At 35.0% G+C, this 22,667-nt stretch overlaps 2 protein-coding genes, 1 long non-coding RNA gene and 1 other non-coding gene across 5 annotated transcripts; 1 reads left to right on the top strand and 3 right to left on the bottom strand.

Moving 5' to 3' along the window:
- Window positions 1-1,656: 1,656 nt before the first annotated feature.
- Window positions 1,657-4,084, top strand: LOC132603662 (uncharacterized). The gene is made up of 2 exons (XR_009568478.1): window positions 1,657-1,966; window positions 2,698-4,084. It is a non-coding gene; the product is annotated as an uncharacterized LOC132603662 (long non-coding RNA).
- Window positions 4,085-8,575: 4,491 nt separating this feature from the next.
- On the bottom strand, window positions 8,576-8,647 carry TRNAK-UUU (transfer RNA lysine (anticodon UUU)). The gene has a single exon. It is a non-coding gene; the product is annotated as a tRNA-Lys (tRNA).
- Window positions 8,648-10,292: 1,645 nt separating this feature from the next.
- Window positions 10,293-15,326, bottom strand: LOC132603653 (small ribosomal subunit protein uS17). The gene is made up of 6 exons (XM_060316797.1): window positions 15,183-15,326; window positions 15,049-15,089; window positions 12,639-12,739; window positions 10,834-10,978; window positions 10,671-10,760; window positions 10,293-10,586 (listed from the first exon to the last, which is right to left on the bottom strand). The coding sequence occupies exons 1-6, from the start codon at window positions 15,192-15,194 to the stop codon at window positions 10,496-10,498; spliced, it is 480 nt and encodes a 159-aa protein (XP_060172780.1). The 5' UTR covers window positions 15,195-15,326; the 3' UTR covers window positions 10,293-10,495.
- Window positions 15,327-15,744: 418 nt separating this feature from the next.
- On the bottom strand, window positions 15,745-21,060 carry LOC132603639 (uncharacterized). 2 transcript variants are annotated; one of them, XM_060316780.1, is made up of 10 exons: window positions 20,907-21,060; window positions 20,509-20,764; window positions 19,643-19,847; window positions 18,913-19,003; window positions 18,671-18,816; window positions 18,138-18,381; window positions 17,944-18,048; window positions 17,593-17,775; window positions 17,285-17,489; window positions 15,745-16,561 (listed from the first exon to the last, which is right to left on the bottom strand). In XM_060316780.1, the coding sequence occupies exons 2-10, from the start codon at window positions 20,726-20,728 to the stop codon at window positions 16,086-16,088; spliced, it is 1,875 nt and encodes a 624-aa protein (XP_060172763.1). In that variant the 5' UTR covers window positions 20,729-20,764; window positions 20,907-21,060; the 3' UTR covers window positions 15,745-16,085. The 2 variants fall into 2 exon arrangements, with proteins under 2 accessions (XP_060172763.1, XP_060172771.1); XM_060316788.1 differs by lacking the exon at window positions 20,907-21,060 and having other exon boundaries at window positions 20,509-20,900.
- Between the last annotated feature and the right edge of the window lie 1,607 nt (window positions 21,061-22,667).

The following is a 22,667-nucleotide window of genomic DNA, read 5'->3' as shown; positions in this document are numbered from 1 at the left end:
GTAGCAGAAGACGATGGCTAAATTTCTTAGATACAATTTCAATTTATAATTAAAATTTGAACATATAAAAGGAAAAGATAATAATTTAGCAGACCAATTAAGTAGACTAAAGATTACTGCTAACTGATTTTTTATTTGAACAACATGAGACCTTCCAGTTCTCAGACAGCAGACAAGGGGAAAGGCATAGCCTCAACCCAAGACACATACAGACAGACAATATTAGGTAACCTTCATTTTAGACCTACATCTGCATTAGACAAAAACGCCTTAGAAAGAATACATTTTGGAACCAATAATTTAGTATTTTTCCCGCCATGTAATTTAACTTTTAAGGTATTACCAGAATATGTAATAGACAAACAACAGACATGTTTAGTAGACAATTTATGGATATCACATAACAAAAAAGACTCTAGTCATTTTGTAGCCACCCTAAATGCACTTTGTCAGTATTTTACAAACAAAAATCTAGATAAGAAATTTAAAGTTTATGTTGTAATCCATGGTAGGACTAATGGTATTTTCCAGACCTGGATAGAAGTTTTAGATTTTATTAAAAATATAAGAAAACCTCTTTTTAAAGGCTTTAATGATTTCACTGAGGCATTAGACTATGCTAGAGGAGTGTTGGGTCCAAACTACTATATTTCTCCAGCTCTCAGACAAAATCCAAATAGAACCCCTCAGTACAATATACAAAATGTAACATCCCGTACCTTAGCATTGTGATGCGTCGTAGTAAAACCATATGAATTGGAAGGCATTATGGTCATACACGAGGTTATAAATGTAGGACCTCATAAGTTCGACGACTTTCAAAATTGTTAGATGTAGTCTCTATGGTATTTTCTTTTAAGTGAAAACTTTTTTGTAAATATTTCACAAGCATCAATTTCAAGTAGTTATGATTATTACTACTTGCAGATATGCTTCAAATTATACCTAGATACGAGAAATTTTATAAATGGAATTTTCCTTCTTATAAAGATAGAAATTATTTTCTCAAAAAAAAAAAAATATCTTTACTGTTTTGAGAATCTAAAATATTTGTACTCTTGATATTAGTTGGAAAAATTAGTTTTGATAAAATATATATATACACTTCCAAAGTATGGGAAACATTTATTTGCCTAAGTGTTTTATTTTAACGCTGTAAATTTATTATTTTTCTAAGAATATAAGTTGCTGCCAAATTCTACTTCAAATTATAGTAATCATTTATGAGCATTTCATAAAGTATTAAAATAATATCTAACCACATCAATACTGGCCATGTGGTAGAAAGGACAAAAGAACACTCTCCAATGTCATTAACTTTTGTCATCTGTTTTCACGTGATTATATCTACAGATATATATAAGGAGTTACCTACCATATTAAGTAATTAATATAAAATTGAGTATTATTTAAGTGAACTGAGATAAAAAAAAATTAATTACGCGTGAAATTTATTTAATAATAAGAGTAGTGGGAGACAAGGTGGCATGGCCCCCAACAAAGGGACAAGTGTCACGGCTATGACACATGGGTTCATTTCAAGGAAAGGAATGTATGACTAATATAGAATCTGTACGATACATCTTTGGAGATCATTGTAATACATTAATGGGTGGACCCCACAACCATTACACAAGAGACATATATATACGGGTGTGCAGCATGTTTGAGAAACAAACATTTCACAAGAGAATGTGCTAGGCTTTCCTTGTAAGTTCCAACGTGTGCAACACATACATTTTCTAAAGGTTGCTATGTTGTTTTCCTTATGGTGTTAGCGCCAGCAAACACATATATATGCATATACACGATCTGCCATGGATAAATAAAATTCATATGCGGAAGCAAATTACAGGGGAGAACGTCATATAAGTCATAAACACGCCAGTTTCCTCCGGATAATAGCAAATTAGAGATTTCTTCAAAGTGAAGTAAGGTGGAAAAGGATTATTTCTTGGCATATAAGGTAAGAAATTCACTCTCCTAGATGTATTTGATTTATCCAAGTCATATCTATGTTGCTAGACGAAAGAATTACGAAATTTATATCGGAACCGGATAACTTGTTGTTGTCAACAAATGGGCTGTTTTGGAGATGATTTAAGAATGGATTTTATTTTATTTGGATATGTATTTGTTGATATTGTTATTGGTATTGTGATTGATATTTTGTCTAAATTGTGAGATTTGATGAAATAAACACGGACTTGAGAATAAAATCGTCATTTGGAAAGAGTTGAGTTTGTGGGCTGTTTTCTTGTTATAATCATATGATATAAGGATAGAATTTGTAGTAAATGACTTCCTTATCTTGTGGAGAATGTTATTAAGTTAAGAAGGAGCATACAAAAGGAGACATGGGTTGTACAGATCCTACTTCGAGCTTGACGATCATTATAAAGTATTATGAAGTCATTATGGATATATATGTTGTGTTGTTGAGTTGGAGGAATTGAAAATATAACTGTATCCATATGTTGTTGTTGGTATTTCTGTGTCAACATGAGAGCAATTGGAAATTTTGGATAGGTGAAAATATAGGGGAAGTGCTGCCGGATTTTCGCTAAATTTTAGATAATAGAAAATCTGAAACGAGAATATGTATAAGCTGGAATATAGGTTCGATAAGAAATAGGCTATGGATTTGTAAACTAGATAATATAGTTACTAACAATAATATTACTCTTATATAAATAGGCTAAAAGAGCGACGAGACGAACGAGTTACGAATAGCCGCTAACAGGTATGTAGAGCTTCCCTTCCCTTCTTTTGGCATGACCTTTATGGAATGAACAAATAATGTATACGTATGCTTCTAAAGAAAATTCTATTCTTAGCGCCACTAGGATGGCCGATGTCTTTGATTTCCGTAAATATTCCATGCGGTTTGATATGTATATATGATGTTCGAAAGTCCTCGTTGGTATATTTCCGAATGTGTTCGAAAGAAAATGGATATGACTTAAGTCTTTGATAAATATTTTGGTACGTATATATGGTTCCAAAGTCTCCATTTGGTTTGATCCATAATGATATTTGAAAACTACCTAATATGTTTGTTACTTGAATTTCTAAATATGGCTTGTGGAATAATTTTTAGAAGGTTCCGAACTTCAAAAGCTCGTAATTTTTGTATCCTAATTCTGATTGACCCGATACTTGTTTCTGAGCTTCCTGATATCGGTATAGACATATTTATTTATCGATTCTCGGAATTTATTTACTTATATGCATATGATTTCTGCACTACTCCGCTCGTGCATACTACTATTACATCGTTCGCCGGATCCCGGGCCGGTTATGGTTCGTGCGCACTATGATAAATTCGGCCGTATGCTGTGTTACGGTTCCCGAGACCTCGCCATAGGGCCGGGTTCCGTTTGGAGTTATGCTGTGATATGGCTGGTGATATGTTATGATGATATGTGTGTATTCGGGGATGTACGGAGATTTGAACCTTCTGGTGTTATGCTGTGTGTGGCACCAGCGTCGGAGTGGTGACCACGTTCCTGAGCTTTGCATGATTTTATCTGCATTACGTATATATGTTTTTGGCACAGATTTTGATATACTGGTCAGTATTCCCCTTTCGTGTCCTGTTTGTTTTCAGTTGTGGTTTACATTTCTGTACTCTATGCTTTACATACTCAGTACATCTTTCGTACTGACCCCCTTTCTTCGGGGGGCTGCGTTTTCATGCCCGCAGGTACAGAGATTCGTGATCTGCCAGCGTAGGCCACACGTTCTGCTATTACCGAGTGCTCCTTTTGATCCGGAGCCCATTTGTCGGTATATGTCTTTTGTGATGTATATGCATCTGTATATTTGACTATTTGGGGTACGGCGGGGCCTTGTCCCGTCATATGTTTTCGTTCTGTATGTGTAGAGGCTTGTAGTCATATATGTGGGTCGAGGGTCCTATATGTGTCTGCTTTGTTTACGATCTGTGTCTTAATGCGGTCCGTCTGTTATGGTGGCCAAAATGGCCCATATGTTTGTATCTGTACATATGATCGGCGACGTGCATTCCGCCGCTCCTTCTGTTTTAATATGATATTTTGGTATGCGCGACCGCTTAAGACAAGTTTTGATTTAAAATATGTTTAAAATAACTATTATGAAATCTGAGTTAAGCTTTGATATGAGGATTTGGCTCGTATGTCCGTTTGGGGTGTCCAAGTAGGGCGCCAGTCGCGGCCCACGGAGTTGGGTCGTGACACAAAAAGACACAGACAAGGTGATTTTTTGTGATCACTGTTCTACTATGATTGAAGTGGTCAAGAGATTAAACCAGCAGAAAGAGACATTGGTTCAAGAAAAAATGAAACTTTTGGATCAAGTGAAGACATTAGAACAAAGACTACAAGCGGTTAAGATCGAATTGGTGCAATCTCAAAGTTTTCCATCTCAGACAAAAATGGATGAGACGGGTGTGCATTCCCCAATGAATGCAGTCAGACCCACTGTATCGGGTAAAGATACAGCTAGTCCGATTCAAACGGTGCCGGTAAAGACTCCTCAAATCCGTTGATGGCTGTCACTTTGCCAAAAAGTGAAGATGAGGGATGTTCATCTCTCCAAACAAGACGGAAACTACCAAAGACACTTATGCAAGGAGCAACTTCTACAAAGAAAAGCATACTTGCAAAAAAGAAAAAGAATGAAAAAATAGAAAATATAGTAAAAGAGACACTAGAAAAAAAAATTCAGACAAAAGAACAAGATAAACATATAGTTAAAAATCCTAGTCCGGAATTATCTCCAAGTCAAGGGATGTCACCAGTCCATAATTCAGATTTCGAAGGAGATGATATTAATTTCCAAGACAGTGCATTTCAAGACTCTCAAGATTGTAGACTCAGGCATGAGTTTTGATTCAATTGCTCTACACAATCTAGACACTTAGATCAGTTAATGGAGAAAATAATAGAACCTAAGTAAAAAGAGACGATTGAAGACATTGGTTGAAAACAATAAGTCTAGCAAGAAGACAAAAAATAAAAAGGTGATACAAGAAGACTTTAGTAGCATCATTTTTCAGAAAGAAAAAAGAAGACAATGACATTAGCAAAGGAAGACTTTTGGTATCATCTTTCAAAAAGAAAAAAGAAGACAATGACATTAGAAAAGGAAGACTTTTGGTGGAAATCTGACAAGGACACCTTAAAAAAAGAAGACCAGACTTTATTAAAGTAGCTTTAATAAAGTAGTAGCTTTATAAAGTAATGGGACAGCTCAGCAAACGGACAAAATTATAAAGTATCTTTTGAAAAGTTTCACGTGATGATGGGGCCCCAAGACCACCGGCTGAACTCAAAAGATTCTTCACAAATTTGAAGTCCGCAGTTGAAGTCCGCCAGACTCTTATAAATAGCAGCATTTGTGGAGAAGCAGATCATCGAGAAAAAGAGAACGCCTGACACTTTTCTCAAAAAAAACACTCCATATTCCTCTTCCCTTTCACAATGCCCCAACAAGTTTTTATCTACGTTTTCTGTACTAATCTCCCTACTATGTAAATTATTCTATGTTTAATTAAAATATTATGTTGATAATGTTTGAGTAGTTACTTACTTATTGTTATGAATCTATTACTCTTAGTATATGGTTATTCTCTTAATTTCTTAATATACTCGATGGATTAACCTGTAAATTCCTAGGTGTTTGAAATGCCGTTTTAATGTCCAAATGATAAGGGACGATGTTGGCCGTGGTAACCGGAGTGTGGTTAAAGAAGAAGAATATTAAGAACCAAGATTAAGAGAAAGAGATGAACAGTGTAATAAGATTTATAACTGAACAGAGTTAATATATATATATATATATATATATATAAAGATAGAGAGAGAGAGGGAACAATAAACACGATACAACCTGAGTATGTATGTTACCATCCCAAAAATGCTCCATGAATTTTTTAAGATAAAACATAGTCCATCATACTCGTTGTTGTAACCAGTCACAAGTATGACATGCCACCTTGGATCTTTATTCTCATGTAAAGTTGGAGGAGGTTCACATGGCACATGAAAATAAACACTCATTAGGTCAGTTGTGGGTTTTATATGGAGGATGATACCATATAGAACTCTCGTTAACGTACTTCCCTGCTATAAGGTGTTCTTGATGTAAATCATATAATATGTTCCGTGAATTTTCCAAACGTTATCAACTCCGAAAAGCGAGTTTGAGCCGCCCTCCTAACTTGGGACACTTGCAAGGACGATTATATTCATTCAATTACGGATATTCTTGCCTCACGATGCAAACCTCTCACAAAAACGTAACCACACCACTATGAATAAGACGTCCCTTTACTGTTAATGGATTTGACAATCAACCATCTCCCGCTTAGACAGATCATGAGCAACATGTAGATCAAGAGCCTCTCGTGTCAGTAAAGCACCAAGTGTTGCACTAAAAGAGAATGAAACATGCGATTGTACTATGTATTGCGTGCAACACGTAAAGTATTAACTTTCATACTAGTCGTGTAAGAATCACAAATGCTTTTATAACAAGCCTAATTATTATTGTAACATGACTGGTTTTGCTCTTTGCTTGTTGTCAAGTTGATTTTATTGTCAGAGAGGAAGTAAAAAATATATAATTCACGAATACATCAACAAATAAAGTTATATTTGAACACAATACTTTTTTTTATAGGTACTAATTTTTTTAATATTTGGGAAAAAAGCTAATAATATGTACACAAGAAGTATTCCAAAAGTAGAACACCTAACAAAAAATATATAATTTCTAACACCACCACAACAACAACAACATACCCAGTGAAATCCCACAGTGTGGGGTCTGGGGAGGGTAAAATGTACGCAGACCTTACCTCCATCTCGGAAGATAGAGAGGTTGTTTCCGGAAGACCCACGGCTCAAGAGAAAACATGATGAGAAAAGGTCAGATAAGCATGAACAGTTCAAAGCAATACGAAAATGAAACTAACGAAAGCGAAAAAGTCATGATAAAGCAGTATGAGAAAACAGAAATAGTAGCTACCACAGATAAATACGATAATCGTGGTACACGGACTAACATATAGTTGCACTAATCAAAGGACAAGAAAATGAAGATCAAAATCGCGACTACTAGTACGACGGGATACTAGCCTTCTACCCTAATCTGAGTCCTCCATAGCCTCCTATCTAAGGTCATGTCTTCGGTAAGCTGGAACTGCGCCATGTCCTGTCTAAGCACCTCTCCCCAATACTTCTTCGGCCTACCTTTACCTCTTCTGAAACCGTCTATAGCCAACCTTTCACACCTCCGCACTGGGGCATCTGTGTCTCTCTTCCTCATATGCCCAAACCATCTCAGCCGCGCTTCCCATATAATTTCTAACACGGTACCGAATATTCTCTACAACAAGTGGTCTCATGGTTGCACAAAAAAAGAACAAAGAATAAGAGGTTACTCCTTAAATGTGCATAATCCACCTCTATGTCTTCAAAAGCTCTCCTAGCTTATATGTACACAAGAAGTATTCCAAAAGTAGAACACACCTACAAAATATATATAATTTCTAAAATGATACCGAATGGTTGCACAAAAAATGAACAAGAATAAGAGGCTACTCCTCAAATGTGCATAATCCACCTGTATATCTTCAAAAGCTCTCCTATTTTTTTGTCCAGACAGCTCACATAAGTGCTGGTGGAATAACATTCTAGGCCTTATGCAATTTTCTCTTTTAACAATAATTTCAACTGAACATTACTTCTTTCATAGTGTTTGACATCACCCAAATAGTGCCAAATCAGTTCAGGACTTTCCAACATAACCTCAAACCAATCTGACAATGTCAAATGTTGTAGTCGACATCTTCATATGAACCTTTACATTCAAGCATCAACTAACACAAGTGGCCTTTCTTTTCCTCAGACTAATATGTACACAATACTAGAACTTGCTACTGCAAGTATGCATATATGCTTGTATGCCTTTTTTCTAGACATGCTTAATACATAGTTTACCTCTAGGATGGTACTCAAAACCCCTTTACACACCTTTGATTATGAAAACCATGTCATACGCACAATTTTTTTTTTTCAAAACTCGCTTTTTACACACCATTTGACCAAATGGAGTGTCAGGGTGGTATTTTCTTGAAAATATGAAGATCATGTGGTGGAGGAGAAGATCTCCAGTGGTGACAGTTATGTTGGCCTTTTTTCTTTTTCCAACTTTTTTATTTATTCATTTTTAAGTAGTTCTTTTTAAAGAAAAAAAATAATCTATTGGTTCCATAGACATGTTTGAAAAATGATTAAATATGAAAGTGGCGTGTAAGCTGCACTTTGACAAAAAAATAATATCAAGTGATATGTAAAGAGGATCTGTGTATAATCTCGGGAGGTAAACTCATTTTGATTTTATCATTGTGACGTCTAAAGCTCTTATCTATCATGTTCTTGAAAATTTCGCGATCATGTTGACAATGTTATAAGAATAGAAAAACATACCAATGGAGTAATGTATTTCTTACTTCTTAGATAGAAGAGGAATGGGGATAAATTTTGAGTAGGGCAGTGAGCATCTTGGCAAAAGAGAAAGTAAAACACGCCGTCTGTGGGGATCGAACCCACGACCACGTGGTTAAAAGCCACGCGCTCTACCACTGAGCTAAGACGGCTCGATGCCCCTGATTTGCTTCAGGGCAATATATAGTGTTTGAAGGGATAACCTATAGAAGTGCACCGTTTCCAAATTATAGTACTAGTAGTAGTTGATCTGACTTCTTTTTTCTTTTTTCTTTCTCCTTTCCTCTTTTCCGTTTTGCTCTCTTCAGGTGCACTTCAGATATTACTAAAAAAATTATTTTGTAAGGTAAGTCAAAGATTCATCCTCAATTGAATAATTTTATGTTAATTGCTTGATTAAAAATACATGTATTCTGTTTGGGACAATCGATATGAGCAAATTCACACAGACAGAAACATTTAGCGTTGTCATAAATTATATATCAGTAAAATACAAACCTTATAATATTATTTTTACTATCATGTAGTATATTTTCCTCTTATTTTTATGTGATATAACGAGAGCATTAGATGGATTAAAGGAATGATATGGTCAGTTATATAATCGACCAACTTGTTTGGGATCGAACACAATTGTCATTGTCCCTTGAAACTCAAAGATTTTATAAAAATAAATCTTATTAGATTTTGCACTTGTATAAAACCTCTAGCAAACATCAATCTTTGTTAGTGGAGATATAAATATTAAAAGTCTCATCAGTTTATGATTCTAGTTTCAGGTCAGAGTATCAGAATTATGGGTTATGTAAAATTTTGTACTGCTAGTTTTTTTTTTCTTTCTTTTAAAAGCAAATTTAAAGTGCTTGCGCTAAGGAAGTTCATAATTTTCCTCTGAGATGAGAATAACCTCTTTGTAAAATTCCCGATCATCTTACTATTTTCCCATCTGGAACATACATATATAAATATAAATGAAGAGGATCCTCGTTATTAAAAAATAGTCAAACATTGGTGACGTTCCATCTAAAGGGTGATTTAACTTACATATTTTAGTAAAATTACGTCTTACACCTTTTCCATAAGTTACTCGAACTTGGGTGTGGATGTCCGATATGAATAAGAATCTAGAGATCGGATTTTTATGATCTAAATTTTAAGATTGAAGGTATGGATTCAGGTATGAATACGGGAGTGAGAATTCAACTAAAAGTAATATCTCAAAAAAATAAAAATAAAAACATGACTAAATTATGGTGGACTATTGACTATTTGGAAGGAAAGGAATGCATGAATTTTCAGAGCAAGTTTATAGTTGTAATTATTATAAGAATCAAAGTCTCCTTAAACCTTTTTTGGCGTAAGATGACAATTTTAAATGATATATAGAAGCCATGATAGACTTCTTGAGTTGATTTTTCATCATCAAATATCCTTTAAAGGACCTTTTGATTACTGACTTTGTAACACAAATAACTTTTAACGATAAAGAAATATATACCTAAATTATGATTTTACCATTCTTGCTTATATTTGATTTCAAAAAACATTGCATCTATCTCAAAATTTCTCCCCCGCGTCATGTCGACATCGTTGCCGCACCAAAAGTGACAAATCCGAGAAAATTAGCTTCTACCAACATTCTAACTGTTAACACGAGGGTGGTTAACTAAGCTCTCATTTTTTCAATGTAAGTTATGTAACTAAATCTCATTATCAGCGGACTATACTCAAAACAAACATCTAGAGAGGCGCAAAAAAAAAATAGCAACTGATAATAAACTAGAAAACCGCTGCTAATTTAATTACCAAACATCTTTTTATAAGGTTCAATAACCAAACATCTTATAAGCTAGTACACAGAATTAATTAAAAAAAAGATACTAGCATTAAGTTTCAAAATTTGAAGCTCAAAGGAAAATCAATGAAGACAACAATTCAGTAAAAGCAGAAAAGTCTGGACATCATTCCTAGAAGTAACAATCAAAATTTAAGCACCGAGCTCACATTCCGGTAAAAGCTTTTTTACCCCCACCAGCAGAACCGGCTGGAACCACCTTCAAGACATTAAACCTCACGGTTTTGGATAAAGGCCTGTAAAGCAGAAAATGTTATAACAGACAATAACAGCAAATAATGAAAAATTAAATAGCAAAATCAAAATAGGATGGTCCAAACCTGCACTGTCCAATAATAACATGATCTCCCTCTTTCACACGGAAACATGGTGATATGTGAGCAGGAATATTAGAGTGCCTCTTCTCATATCTGAATAAAAAAACGTGTTAAAACATACAGAAAGAGTGAATCAGCCAACAAATTTAAAGTGACGAGCTCTTGCCTCTGGTATTTCTTGACATAATGTAAGTAGTTGCGTCGAACAATGATAGTTCTGTTCATCTTAGCACTGTGGCATGTACCAGCAAGGATACGACCTCTGATAGAAACATTTCCAGTGAATGGGCATTTCTTGTCAATGTATGTACCTAAAATCAAACAGTGGCCCATTAGGTTTAGACCATAGAACAGAGTGAAATTAAGCAATCATAGCTATTTTTACGATGCAGGCCAAAAGAAAAATTGCTTCCAATGTCATTTTCTATATGTGAAAGCCCAGCCCAACCACTACAGTAACTTTATGCAACATACTGCTAACAGGATTTTGAGAAGTCTATAAAAGAAGTCGTTCTGGAAATTTCTACCATTTCAGTCAAGAGTGAAGAATCCAAACAGATTATATGCAATAACAAAACTAACCACATTAAGATTCACAAGTAGGAATCGAGTTAAATGTACAACAAAAATATCGGTAAAAGGAAATGTACATAAATTAAGCATGGTTATTTTAGAAATATCTACAATCTCACGAAATGAGAAATGAAATAAGCACAGTGGTTGAAAAACAATAATAAAATCACAACATCATAAATTTAGAGAGTCATGAAAGCATTAAAAGACAACTGGTGCAACAGGTTCAAATAGACTAGTCATGTACCATTGAAACCTCGCATTGTTTTGCATCTTGTAAAGTTTAAAGTCGCATGATGAATAAAATTATTTCGTTGATTGACAGCACCAGATATCAGATGAGTAACACTGATATCTACAGTATACATTCGCAAAACTTTCAGGCCATAAATTCAATAACTCTTCAATTAGATTAACTTTTATGGATACCCTCTTAAGATACTGGCTGTTTCAGCTTTGATATTCTGCTCTTCTTGAATGCCCAATTTTCCTACAGGATGAAATCTGCAGAACTCTCTGTTTCTAAAGCAAGTCTTAGCTATCCATCCTCCAACTAGAGAAAGTATACCACGTGCTACTAATCTTATTTCATTCAGGTTGAAGTAGGAAACAAAAAGAAAAGATAAGCTAAATTCCAATTCACTTCTGTTCTAATCTGAATTATGCATGTCTGATCCCATATTTCTGCGATATATTAAGGTCATCAACAATCATATCCTAGTGAGATCCATAACCATAAAAGACAATCATGCGAAAGACATGAAAACAAGGTGTTAGGTTTTACCGCAGACTGCCAAATTGCATAGAGATTTCCAGTTATTACTTTCATTATATTAGAATGATGCTCATGACTGGTCAAATCAAGACACAGAATAATCAACAAAAAAGGAGAGATAAATAACTTATCCTCCATGTCATCTGAATAACCAGAGTTCCCAGCTAATAAGAATAAGAAGTTCTACAACTAGTATGTTTTCCCTAATGTACTCAAATTGCATTGAACTGTATTTTGTGTACACTCCACAACCATCAATTCCTCTCTAACCCTCCATTATAGCCACCCTTGCTAACAAAATAACTTCTTAATAGAAAGATTTATCAAATGCAAAACATAATCCAGGTCATGTTTTGTACTTTTGCAGCAGGTAGGTCCATTGCTTTAGGCTTGGAACCATATTTAAATGGATCAATCAACCATTCCTTAACACCAGCATTCATACATGAATCCTCCACATCAAAGTAGAAATAGAAAGCTGCTAGTCTTATAGAATTAATGTTCTTCTTCAATCAGATCATATACAGCAGCACTATATTCACTATACTAACTACGAAAGCTAATATAAATAAACAAATGAAAGAGTAATTGAGCATATAAATATAGGAAATGAGAATATTAACCTTCAGTAGCCTCACGAGGAGTCTTGAATCCCAAACCAATACTCTTAAAGTATCGATTCCCTCCCTTACCTGGCCTCTTCCCCTTCCCTGTCTTCTTAGAACTGTTCAAACCAGATAAACAACAATACGCAAATCAATTCACATTTCAAATACAACAACAACCCAACCCAACCCAACCTAAAAAATTTCCCCCAAATTCAATGGCAGATTTCGGAGCTCCATCTTTCTCTCTAGGGCTCGAATTCGACATTGATTCGGAGCCCCAATCCACTGTACTTCCAAAGCCCCCAATAAACTTACAAACAATCAATGAATTTGATGATGATTTTGAATCACCAAAAACGGGTAATGCTAAATGAACGGGTTTGGATGTAAAACTGCATGGACTTGTGACTTATGTTGCAAGCAGTCTGCAGTTCTAGAAAGTCCAATAACAGTTTTAGAAATTAATTTAACATCTCCCTATCTTTTACCATCACGAAAAAGAAGAGACTTATTTTCATCAACGAAGAAAGTTAGATCTTTTTAAGTCATTCTGAATCCCAATATACTAAAATACCAAAGACTATAACTATAGCTATATACCTTTCAAACATATTTTCCTTGCTAGCGAAAAGAATATCATACAATCTGTTATACTGTCTCAGGGGTACTTGTTAAACTAACAGACTTATCCTCTAGACACATTAAAGCTAAAAGCACTCTACTAGATAAGCCAAGTAGATCAGTGCCAAATATGGGTGAAATAATTTATCTACCCACGTAATGTAAACCTCTGAAGCTATTCTGCTCCAAACTGATTTTGGCCTTTAATGGCAATCATTGGCTCATACAATTAACAAGTGAGATCAGAGAACAATGTGTTAGTTATATAGCAGTGTCCAGAAGTTGAAAGAATGCATATATCCAAGAGGAGCAAAATTATGGCGTAGTTTTTGTTTTTAAAAGCAATCACCTAAAATTACTAGTTCACTGAGCAGTATATTTTCATAGATCCATAAAAAGAGGGAAAAAAAAACCTCTTTTCCTGCTTTCCTTATAGCCTCCCCAAATTGGCTACAGCACAAAGACAAAAACTACATCCAGCCCATTTATCCAATTATATACTTTCTGAAATTCAAGCACTTCTTATGGAACCAAACTTCTCAAATCTCCAAGGCCAAAAGGACTTGGGACTGAAACTAACACACTGAATACTTCCAGGGGTGTCCTTAGTCTTGTATAATTACTAAAAGCCCATGTCTCCACTGCCACACATTCTAGAAAACAAAGACTAAAGGTGGATAGAAATGTGTGAACCCTGTATAGAATTCAACATCCCCTTTTTACAAGTCATGACTTACAGGGCCATCTTAACTGGGATTCAACAAGAAAAGAACGTGGAAGCACAACCAAACCAGTTAATGATGTAGGCCATCATCAGAAACGTTAACGTAAATCAAAACTATAGGAAAAAAGGTCAGATTTTTTAAGCACTTCATATAATTGCTATAAATGACTTTAAAAGTAATATCTTCAGATGTCACATAGTAATGGATTTGAGGTATCTCTTCTCAAAAGTATGGAAGTACTCGCTCTTCCATACTTAAAAATTAAGGTATCTCTTCTCAAAAGTTTAAAGGTAGAGGCGAATCCAGGATTTCAAGGGGATGGGTTCACCTTGCCTTTGGTTCGTTGCAGCTTAGAGCCTGTGGGGTTTTTTTATTTCTTTTGCTTTTGGGACTTGGGTAATTAGAAATAAAGGAAATAAACACAACCCCTAACCAGTGCTCTTGACAATGTGTTCCTTCAGCTAATATTAGATATGTTTTCATAATTATACACATAATATATCAAGTTTAGTCGAGTGACCATGTGATCCAAAAATTATACCTAAATTCACCTCTGCTTTAAGATATGACGTTCGCCACCATAAACAACATAGAGTAACAGTTAACACAGAGTCAATGGGTGATGAAAGCATCATATAATACAACTCCATGCAAACAATCATTCCATAAGTTCAAGCAAAAAAAAAAAAAAAGGCGATTCATAAATAACCATAACCAGAAGAAATCCAACCAACCCAACATCCACAAAAAGAAATCCAAAATGCACCCATTGAGAGAGGAATAACAAAAAAAATAAAAATAAAGGCAGAGACCCGCAAGTTTCGGATCCACCTAGATCTCTCAAACGACTGCGTCGGGGCTCCATTTCAAAACCCGAACCGGCGGCCCAAAAGTTGAAGCTAGGAAAGGACACATGGTGTAATTGAAGAGTTTTCTTCTCAAGAAGATGAACCTAAGGGTAAAAAAGACTTCACCCTTTTTTGTTTTAGGGTTTTATATTTTCTTAGTTTACTTGTATTTTTGTTCTGGACAAACGGATTTGAGCAGAAAAAGCATATAGCATTGATCAGGACGCTCACCTTAGAAAAACACCAGGCTGCTTCAAAAAAGCTTTCTCCGTCTGCAACACGAAACAAATACATTAGTTTTTTTTTTCTCTATAGAAACTCATAATGTGACAGACAATATGTGTTTGTGAGAGAAAGAGAGAGACCTGCTCCGCCATGATTGAGGGTTAACAAGGAAGATGAACTTGGATGAGAAGATATGCGAAGTACCAAAAACCCTAATTTGCAGCAGTAGTAAGTTACGCGGCTTAGAGAAGCTTATGTACTGCAGGTTGAGATAGAGACTCTGCATGGACTTGCAATATGGGCTAATTTGCAAGATGGGCTCACGGTCCTATTCAATTTGGCTGCTATTAACTTGGCTGATTCACCTATATAAAATATAGATAATAATAAGGAAAGTATTTACAAAATAAAATATAATGAAATTTTTCAGTTTACAAAATATATCAATAGATAAATCTATATGAAGTTTTCGCTCAATTTCTTTCTCTAAAAAGTTAAGTTTTCTTAAAAAACATTTTATAAACAATGTTTTTTTTTAAAAAAAAAGAGTATTTTCAAATTCACTAATGTCTTTTATAACCGTTGAAAAGCCAATAAAACCACATAATCAATTAAGTGGCACTACAAAGAATTGTCAAAATATAGAATGCCCCATTTTGGTTATATTGAGAGTGAAGTATAAGCCGATTTGCAAGATGAAACTAAAGGAATTATGAGTTGGTATCTATAATTTATAATAAAAATTAACTTAAAGATTACATCAAGAATTGTTCATACAAGGGATAAATAAAGCTCTTTATAATCGCATCAGGCTTTTGGTAGTTCCACAATATTTGCTAATAAAGTTGCATGGCAGACATTCTAGGAACTACTTTCGAACGTCAAATTTTGGATTCTAATAGTAATTTGGTAGACTACGGTACAGTACTGAACTACAAGGAGCTGCTCGTGACTTTTTTGTAAACTCTTATATTATGATATTAAATATCCAGTTATGAAGATTGAGCAGCAAGTGGAAGTCCAGAGGAAGAGATTTTAGTTCTTCACAGGTTAGTGGTGAGACCAAATCCAAAAGGAAACAAAGGATCATAATGTGGATCACCAACATTCATGGGAAGCTGATCAACAGACTTGAACCAAGTGCGCGCAAGTTTTCCTGTGAATCCATAGTCACCAAACAGAACATCAGCAACACCTTGGCCTTCACTTCCCGGAAGCCAAGCAGCTACGAGGGCGTCTATATTTGCAAGATATGGCTCCATCACAACTGGGCGCCCAGAGATGACAACTACCACACATTTCACAACCCCACAAACATTACCGATGGTGCTCGGACCAGGTTCAGCTATTGTAAGCTTTGCACTATCACCAAACATCTCTGCATAAGGCGTCTCACCCACGACAATAATGGCGTAGGAGAAGTGGTTGGCCTTTACAAAGTTTACGTCTGGATTGTCCCGGTAGACCACTTGTGTAGATGGATCGACTGTGCTTTTCACAGCATTTAAAATGGTTGTTCCTGTATGTATCCAAATATACAAGAGCTTGTTCAGGCTGATGCTAAAAGAACTGATAATTCTCATTTACAATTTTTTATCATCACAGAGCATGATCTCAAAAATAAAAATCATATGTCGCATTAATCTTTATGAGAAAAAACTTCACTATTAGATCTCTTGTACTCCTTCAGTATATAGAAGGATGTTCCTTTCTCTGATGTACTCCTTTTTTTTTTTTTTTTTTTTTTTTTTTTTTGGTACCTTCTTGCTAACTTACTAGTAAAAATCTTTTTACCTTTTCATAGAAAATTAAATGATAAGGCTATCTTATGATACTCTTGATGTCACCCTTTGACAAACTATTACACTCTCACCCATCTTTTACCAATAGTTTAAACGTTCCTTAACTAATTCCACTAAAAGAAAATGGTGCTAAGATTGAAACAGCCCATCGGAATTAGAGTCCAAGTTGTTCTTTTATCATCTTGGTTGAAGCCACATGTATGTGTCTTAAAAAATTCTAAGGTGTTGCAAAAATCAGTTGAATGTACTATGCATTACTCAAAGCACACAATAAAAGTTGAAGTTTATTTATACTTAGAAGTGTCAGATGAAATAAAGACAAGCGGGATCTCACAAGTTCAAAATAACTGCTAATTAAGGTTTGTGTAGGGACAAGATTTTGATTCGCACTGGCTCAGAGAACTGCGAAGACTTGTAATTGCAAGATAACAGAAAGATACCTTTGGTAAGATCATTGCCTCCAATTCCCTGCCAACTTATAGTCCAGCCTCCGCACTGGTAACCCAAATTGTCAGCGTGACTGCCAGCGACAAGTATTTTTGTTGCTTTTTTCGGAAGGGGAAGTAGTGGCTGGCTAGTAACTTTTCCATTCTTCAATAGTACAAGTGATTTCCTCACTGCTTCTCTTGCTAACTCTCTGTGCTCCTACACAAATAATTTAAGTTGAAACGAAAGGAACCAAACAAGCCGAAGAGAATTCACATTACACCAGAATGGAAACTTATCAATTTGTGAAAGGGGAAATTACCTGGCTTCCTAGTTGATTTGCTAAGCTGAGGTCAGCCAGTGGGTTCTCAAAGAGACCCATTACAAATTTAACCCTTAATATTCTCTTAACTGCATCATCTATCCTGCTCATGGGAATGATATTTTTCCTTACTTGGAAAGCCAGATCATCAAGAAATTCAGTCAAGTTCTCCTGACCCATAATCTGCGACAATAAACAACTATATACATTACGAAAGTGAAAAGTGATTACAACTTGAATTGACTCATGATGAGCTAATTGTGTCAGGTGACAAGGTACAATATAGTAGGAAAATAACGAGTAATTATATATTCTATAACAGACAATTTAGTTATAAATCTTTATACTGACCATGTCGAGTCCAGCAAGAACTCCAGCCTGAATAGAGTAAGAGTAATTTGCACGGGGTGGCTCAGTAATCTTGTCAATTGCCTCCCAATCTGATATGACAAAACCCTGAAATAAAGGTAACAGAAAATCTGTTGATCAGCAATTTCCCCACTATATTTCGACCAATAGAACTTAAAAGAGAAATGCTCATTTACTCTGAACTTGAGCTTTCCCTTGAGAAAGCCAGTGATTAGACCACGGTTCGCATGCATCCTCATGCCATTCCAGCTTGAGTAAGAGACCATTATTGTGGAAACTCCCTTTACAATGGAATCAATGTAGGCAGGCATGTGGATGTTAAGTAGCCCGTTCACATCGATAACAGTGTTATTTTCATCAATGCCCTTGGTAGTGCCACCATCGCCCACAAAGTGCTTAGCACAGGCTGCTACTTTTGTCCTTAAGCACATTTAAATGCAAAATAACGTCATTGGAGAGCATATTCTAGATAGACATTAAGGCTAAATATGGTTAAGGATGTGCAACGAAATGAAGAATGTTACAGCTAGATCGAAGTTAAATCACAATTCTTTGCAGTCAAATGATATTACATTTTTCTTCAATTAGCCCATCCAATTTCCTCTAGACAAAGCATATTTAAACTAACTTATAGTTCTTAGTTGACCATGCCAATGAGTTCAAAAAACGGAGTCAAAAGGGCAAAGATGTGAAGACTGGAGATTCGTACTTTCCTGCAACAAAAGGAACACCCTTACGGGAGTTAGCTGGAACATCTCCTTGTAAACCAGGAATGATCTCCGTCATTGCTCGAACAATGTTATGATCTTCACTGTAGCTTTCATAGCACCGACCCCATCTTGGATCTCTGCAGACCTGTGATAACAAGTATCAAGCAAAGACAAACGCCTATTACGAAAGGTATCAAATAAAGACAATTATATAGATTACATATGATGTTACGGCACTCACCGCGATGCACGGTGCAAAAGTGTAAGGGATTCCTGTGGCTCTGACTTCAAGGGCAGTTGCAGCCCCAATCCTCTTCACAAGCTGTGGGTCTCTATTGCAAAGTTGAGATAATTCCAAGTATCAGAAAATGAGATGAAGAACTTCAAGCGCAGGTTGTAAAATAGCCAACTAAATTGTTAAATTGTTGTTGCTTCTATATGTAAGGAAGAGGTCAACAAAATTTCTCTTCAGATTTCCTTTATTTGACTATGATCTTTCTAAATTTCCTGCAAACATTTATGGAGCAATAACTTTCCAGCCAGAAATTTGAAGCTATGCTTCCACCTTCACACCAATCGGTAAAGAGAAATAGAGCTGAAAGTCTCAGCATCACCCCCATATAAGTAAGCAAAATGGATTAAAGTTTCAAAGACAAATTCCCAACACAAGATGCTCTAGTGTATGCTAGTCAATATTAGGGGCCAAATAATCTTGGAGATGTTCTAAATTAACATGTCCGCCATCTACCGGCCACGTACATGCAATGTAATTTAACGAATCCATGGCATAGAACCATACAAGAAAAGATCAAGCACATTGGGTCCAAACACCGAAGCATAAGAGTATGTATCACAAATATTAAACCATGTATATTTCTCTGAAGTTCACATTCGTATAAGTATTTCAAAGTCTGAAGAATGCTGCTCATGTCAAAAAGTTGCAAACTAATTGTTACTATCATTTTCGTTACCTTGTGACTCCAAGGCCAACATTGTGTGGAAATATTGTAGCTCCATATACATTATTGTGCCCATGAACTGCATCAATTCCATAAATCATGGGAATACCAAGCCGTGTTGAAAGGGAACCCTTCTGAATCTCATTTACCATCTTCACCCAGTCCGCCGCAGTAGCCTTAGGAACTGGTACACTTCCTCCACCACTCAGAACACTCCCTGCCACAATCAAATTAACCACACTTCATTAAACCAGGAAAAAAAGGTAGTCTTCCATTCAACCACCACGACAAAGGCGAATCCAAAATTTTAAGTTCGCGAATGCAGAGTACCACTCCTCCGTGCAGCAATGGATGCAGACTTTACATACATATACATTACAACAACAGCTACAACTAAATCTCAATCCCAAGCAATGTGGGTCAGCTCATCTTGGTCCAATATTATTCAAAACAAAAATAAGAATCACTACGGGTGTGTACATTTTTTCTCTAGGAAAATAAGTTCCTTAAAATGAGGAAAATGACTTCCCTAATGGAAGCAGGGAAAATAAATTCCATAAGTGACATTCAAGTTCATTTTCTCCTCCCAGCTCACCCCGCCCACCCCAATAGTATTTGCTAGATTACATATAAATGCTCCTGGAATAATAATTTTTTGCTTTTGCTTACTTATCAACACTAGAAAAAAGTAAGAAACCACTTGTGTCCTTCCGACCAAACACCCCTACATTTTCAACTGACATTTTATACACACACATAAACTACATGTTTTAAAAAAAAACCTTCAATTGTAACTTTTTGAATTTTCATAAAATGATTTCTCCATAAGGGTTTATGTAAAACCTCGAGATCTTTTTTACTTTTTTGGGAAAGCTTACCAATGAAGTATTTCTTCATGATCTCAGGTGCAGCTACATGTCTCTCAATCTGAGTCATCTGACCTATTTTTTCTTCAAGACTCATTCTGTTCATCAAGTCCCTTATTCTAACATTCAATGCCTGTTTTGGGTCCTTATACTTCATGTACACTGCTTCAGAATCAACAGCACATAAACATAAAAGCAGAAAACCCATCATTGTTGTTGCAAATTTCTCCATTGTTAATCTGTCTGTTGAGCTTGCTACTAAGAGTATCTGTGAAGTTAAAGACCTCAAATGATTAGCTTTAACAGAAAATACAAGAAACCATTAGTTCAAGAAGAAAAAGGTACAATTTGTAGGTTGAAACAGCTGAATAATTACAGCTATTAGAAGGATTTCAAGAATAGGAACTCACTGCTACTGTTAGCTCTAATCAGTAGAATATCAAAGTTAAAAAGGAAAAAATTATTCCTTTCTTACAATCTTCCTTTCTTGGAGAACTACATAGTATGATTCTTTTTTTTTTCTTTTTGAGCAATTTTCAAATTACTTTTGATTATAAAAAGGGAAAAGGTCAAAAATATCTCCTTTACATTGAGCAAACGCTAAAAATATTCTCCATTACAAATTTGGGTCAAAAAATACCTCTCTCGTCATTAAAGTTGTCAAATATGTCCCTTTCTTAACGGAAATCCCCACATAACCCAATTTCATTTTTAAACCCGCTCCATTTAAACCCGACTCAATTACATAAAAAGCCCATATGTTAGAGATTTTCATTAAGACAAGAGCATATTTGACAATTTTAATGATGGAAGAGATATTTTTGACCCAAAATTATAATGAAAGATATTTTTAGGCCCTTTCCCAAAGTAGAGGGGCATTTTTGACCATTTTCCCTTATAAAAACTACTCTCTGTTTATGAAAAAGAATGAGGAAGTTAGGAGCACAATGGTTAAAATTTCTAATTCTAGTATTACAATAAGCATGAATTTTTAAAATAAATTTGTAAATGAAAGTGTTTGTAGAGTATTATTGTTTGACACTAATTTTTTATTAATTTGTTAAAAAATGATTTATTTTTATATTAAATATTATTATAGTAATTTTAAATTTCTCATTTTATTAGTATAAAAAGGTTTTTATTGCAATAAAAGATATTATGTCATGTTTTAAGATCCTATATTTAAATTCTATAGTCACACAAATATTATGACATGCTTAAGATAGTAATTTTATTTTTAAAATCTCATAAAATTTCATTTTAAGTCAAATTATACCATCAAAATTAGAGTGTGAGGGGTATTAATTTTAAATATTAAAATTATTTTTTTTCAAAATCAAGATACTAAGGGATCGTTTGGTTGATAGTTTGCAAGGGAGTTATCCGTATATTAAAACTAGTATTAACATCATGTTTAATAGTAGCTGTTTAGATGCTTTGTATAGAATTCAGCGTACTGAAATATTAAGTTCGGTTGTCATTTCGCTCCCAAATAAATCAAACTCCTATGTAACTATACATAACTAAATCTTATATAACTAAACTCTACATAACTAATTCCTACGTAATTAAATCATACATAACTAATATCTGCATTTTTAATACTTTTTAAACTCTAACCGGGCGATCAAACTGCTCCCAATGTAATAATCAGATTCGCATTTAAAAGTAGGGAATATTTTGAAATTGTATTACGAAAACCGTAAGGAGGGAAAAGAGAGTAGTAAAGCAGAACAGGAATAAGATCTGGGTGTCTTTGTGGACAAATCTGCAAATTTCCTGCAAAATGGAGGCCCACCATCCCTACAATTTTTTCTTTTCCCCAGGTGGGACAGTGGGACTGAATGAAGTTTTTGTTCTTTTGCTGGGTCACAATGTAATTTAATATTTCTTAACTACGTACTACTGTGAATCAGAGAAAATAGTTAAAAGTATATTGTAAACCCCCTCTAGTATAAGAATCGAGACATTTTTGCCCCGGAAATTTTAGTTTGTACACTTATTCCCTCAATTCCTCTTGATTGTCAACAAGCAATACATGTATGAATTCATGAATCACGTTTAAATTCCAACGTCTATGAAGTTATTTAATTTTAAGTTTGTCCATTGCAAGCTAGAACTAATTTACTTGCAAAACATCCTTAAAAATCACGTGAAGTATCGCACCTAGT

This window comes from Lycium barbarum, chromosome 1 (genome assembly GCF_019175385.1).
Source record: "Lycium barbarum isolate Lr01 chromosome 1, ASM1917538v2, whole genome shotgun sequence".
NCBI classification, from domain to species: Eukaryota; Viridiplantae; Streptophyta; class Magnoliopsida; order Solanales; family Solanaceae; genus Lycium; species Lycium barbarum.
This window is presented reverse-complemented; position numbering and strand designations above follow the sequence as displayed.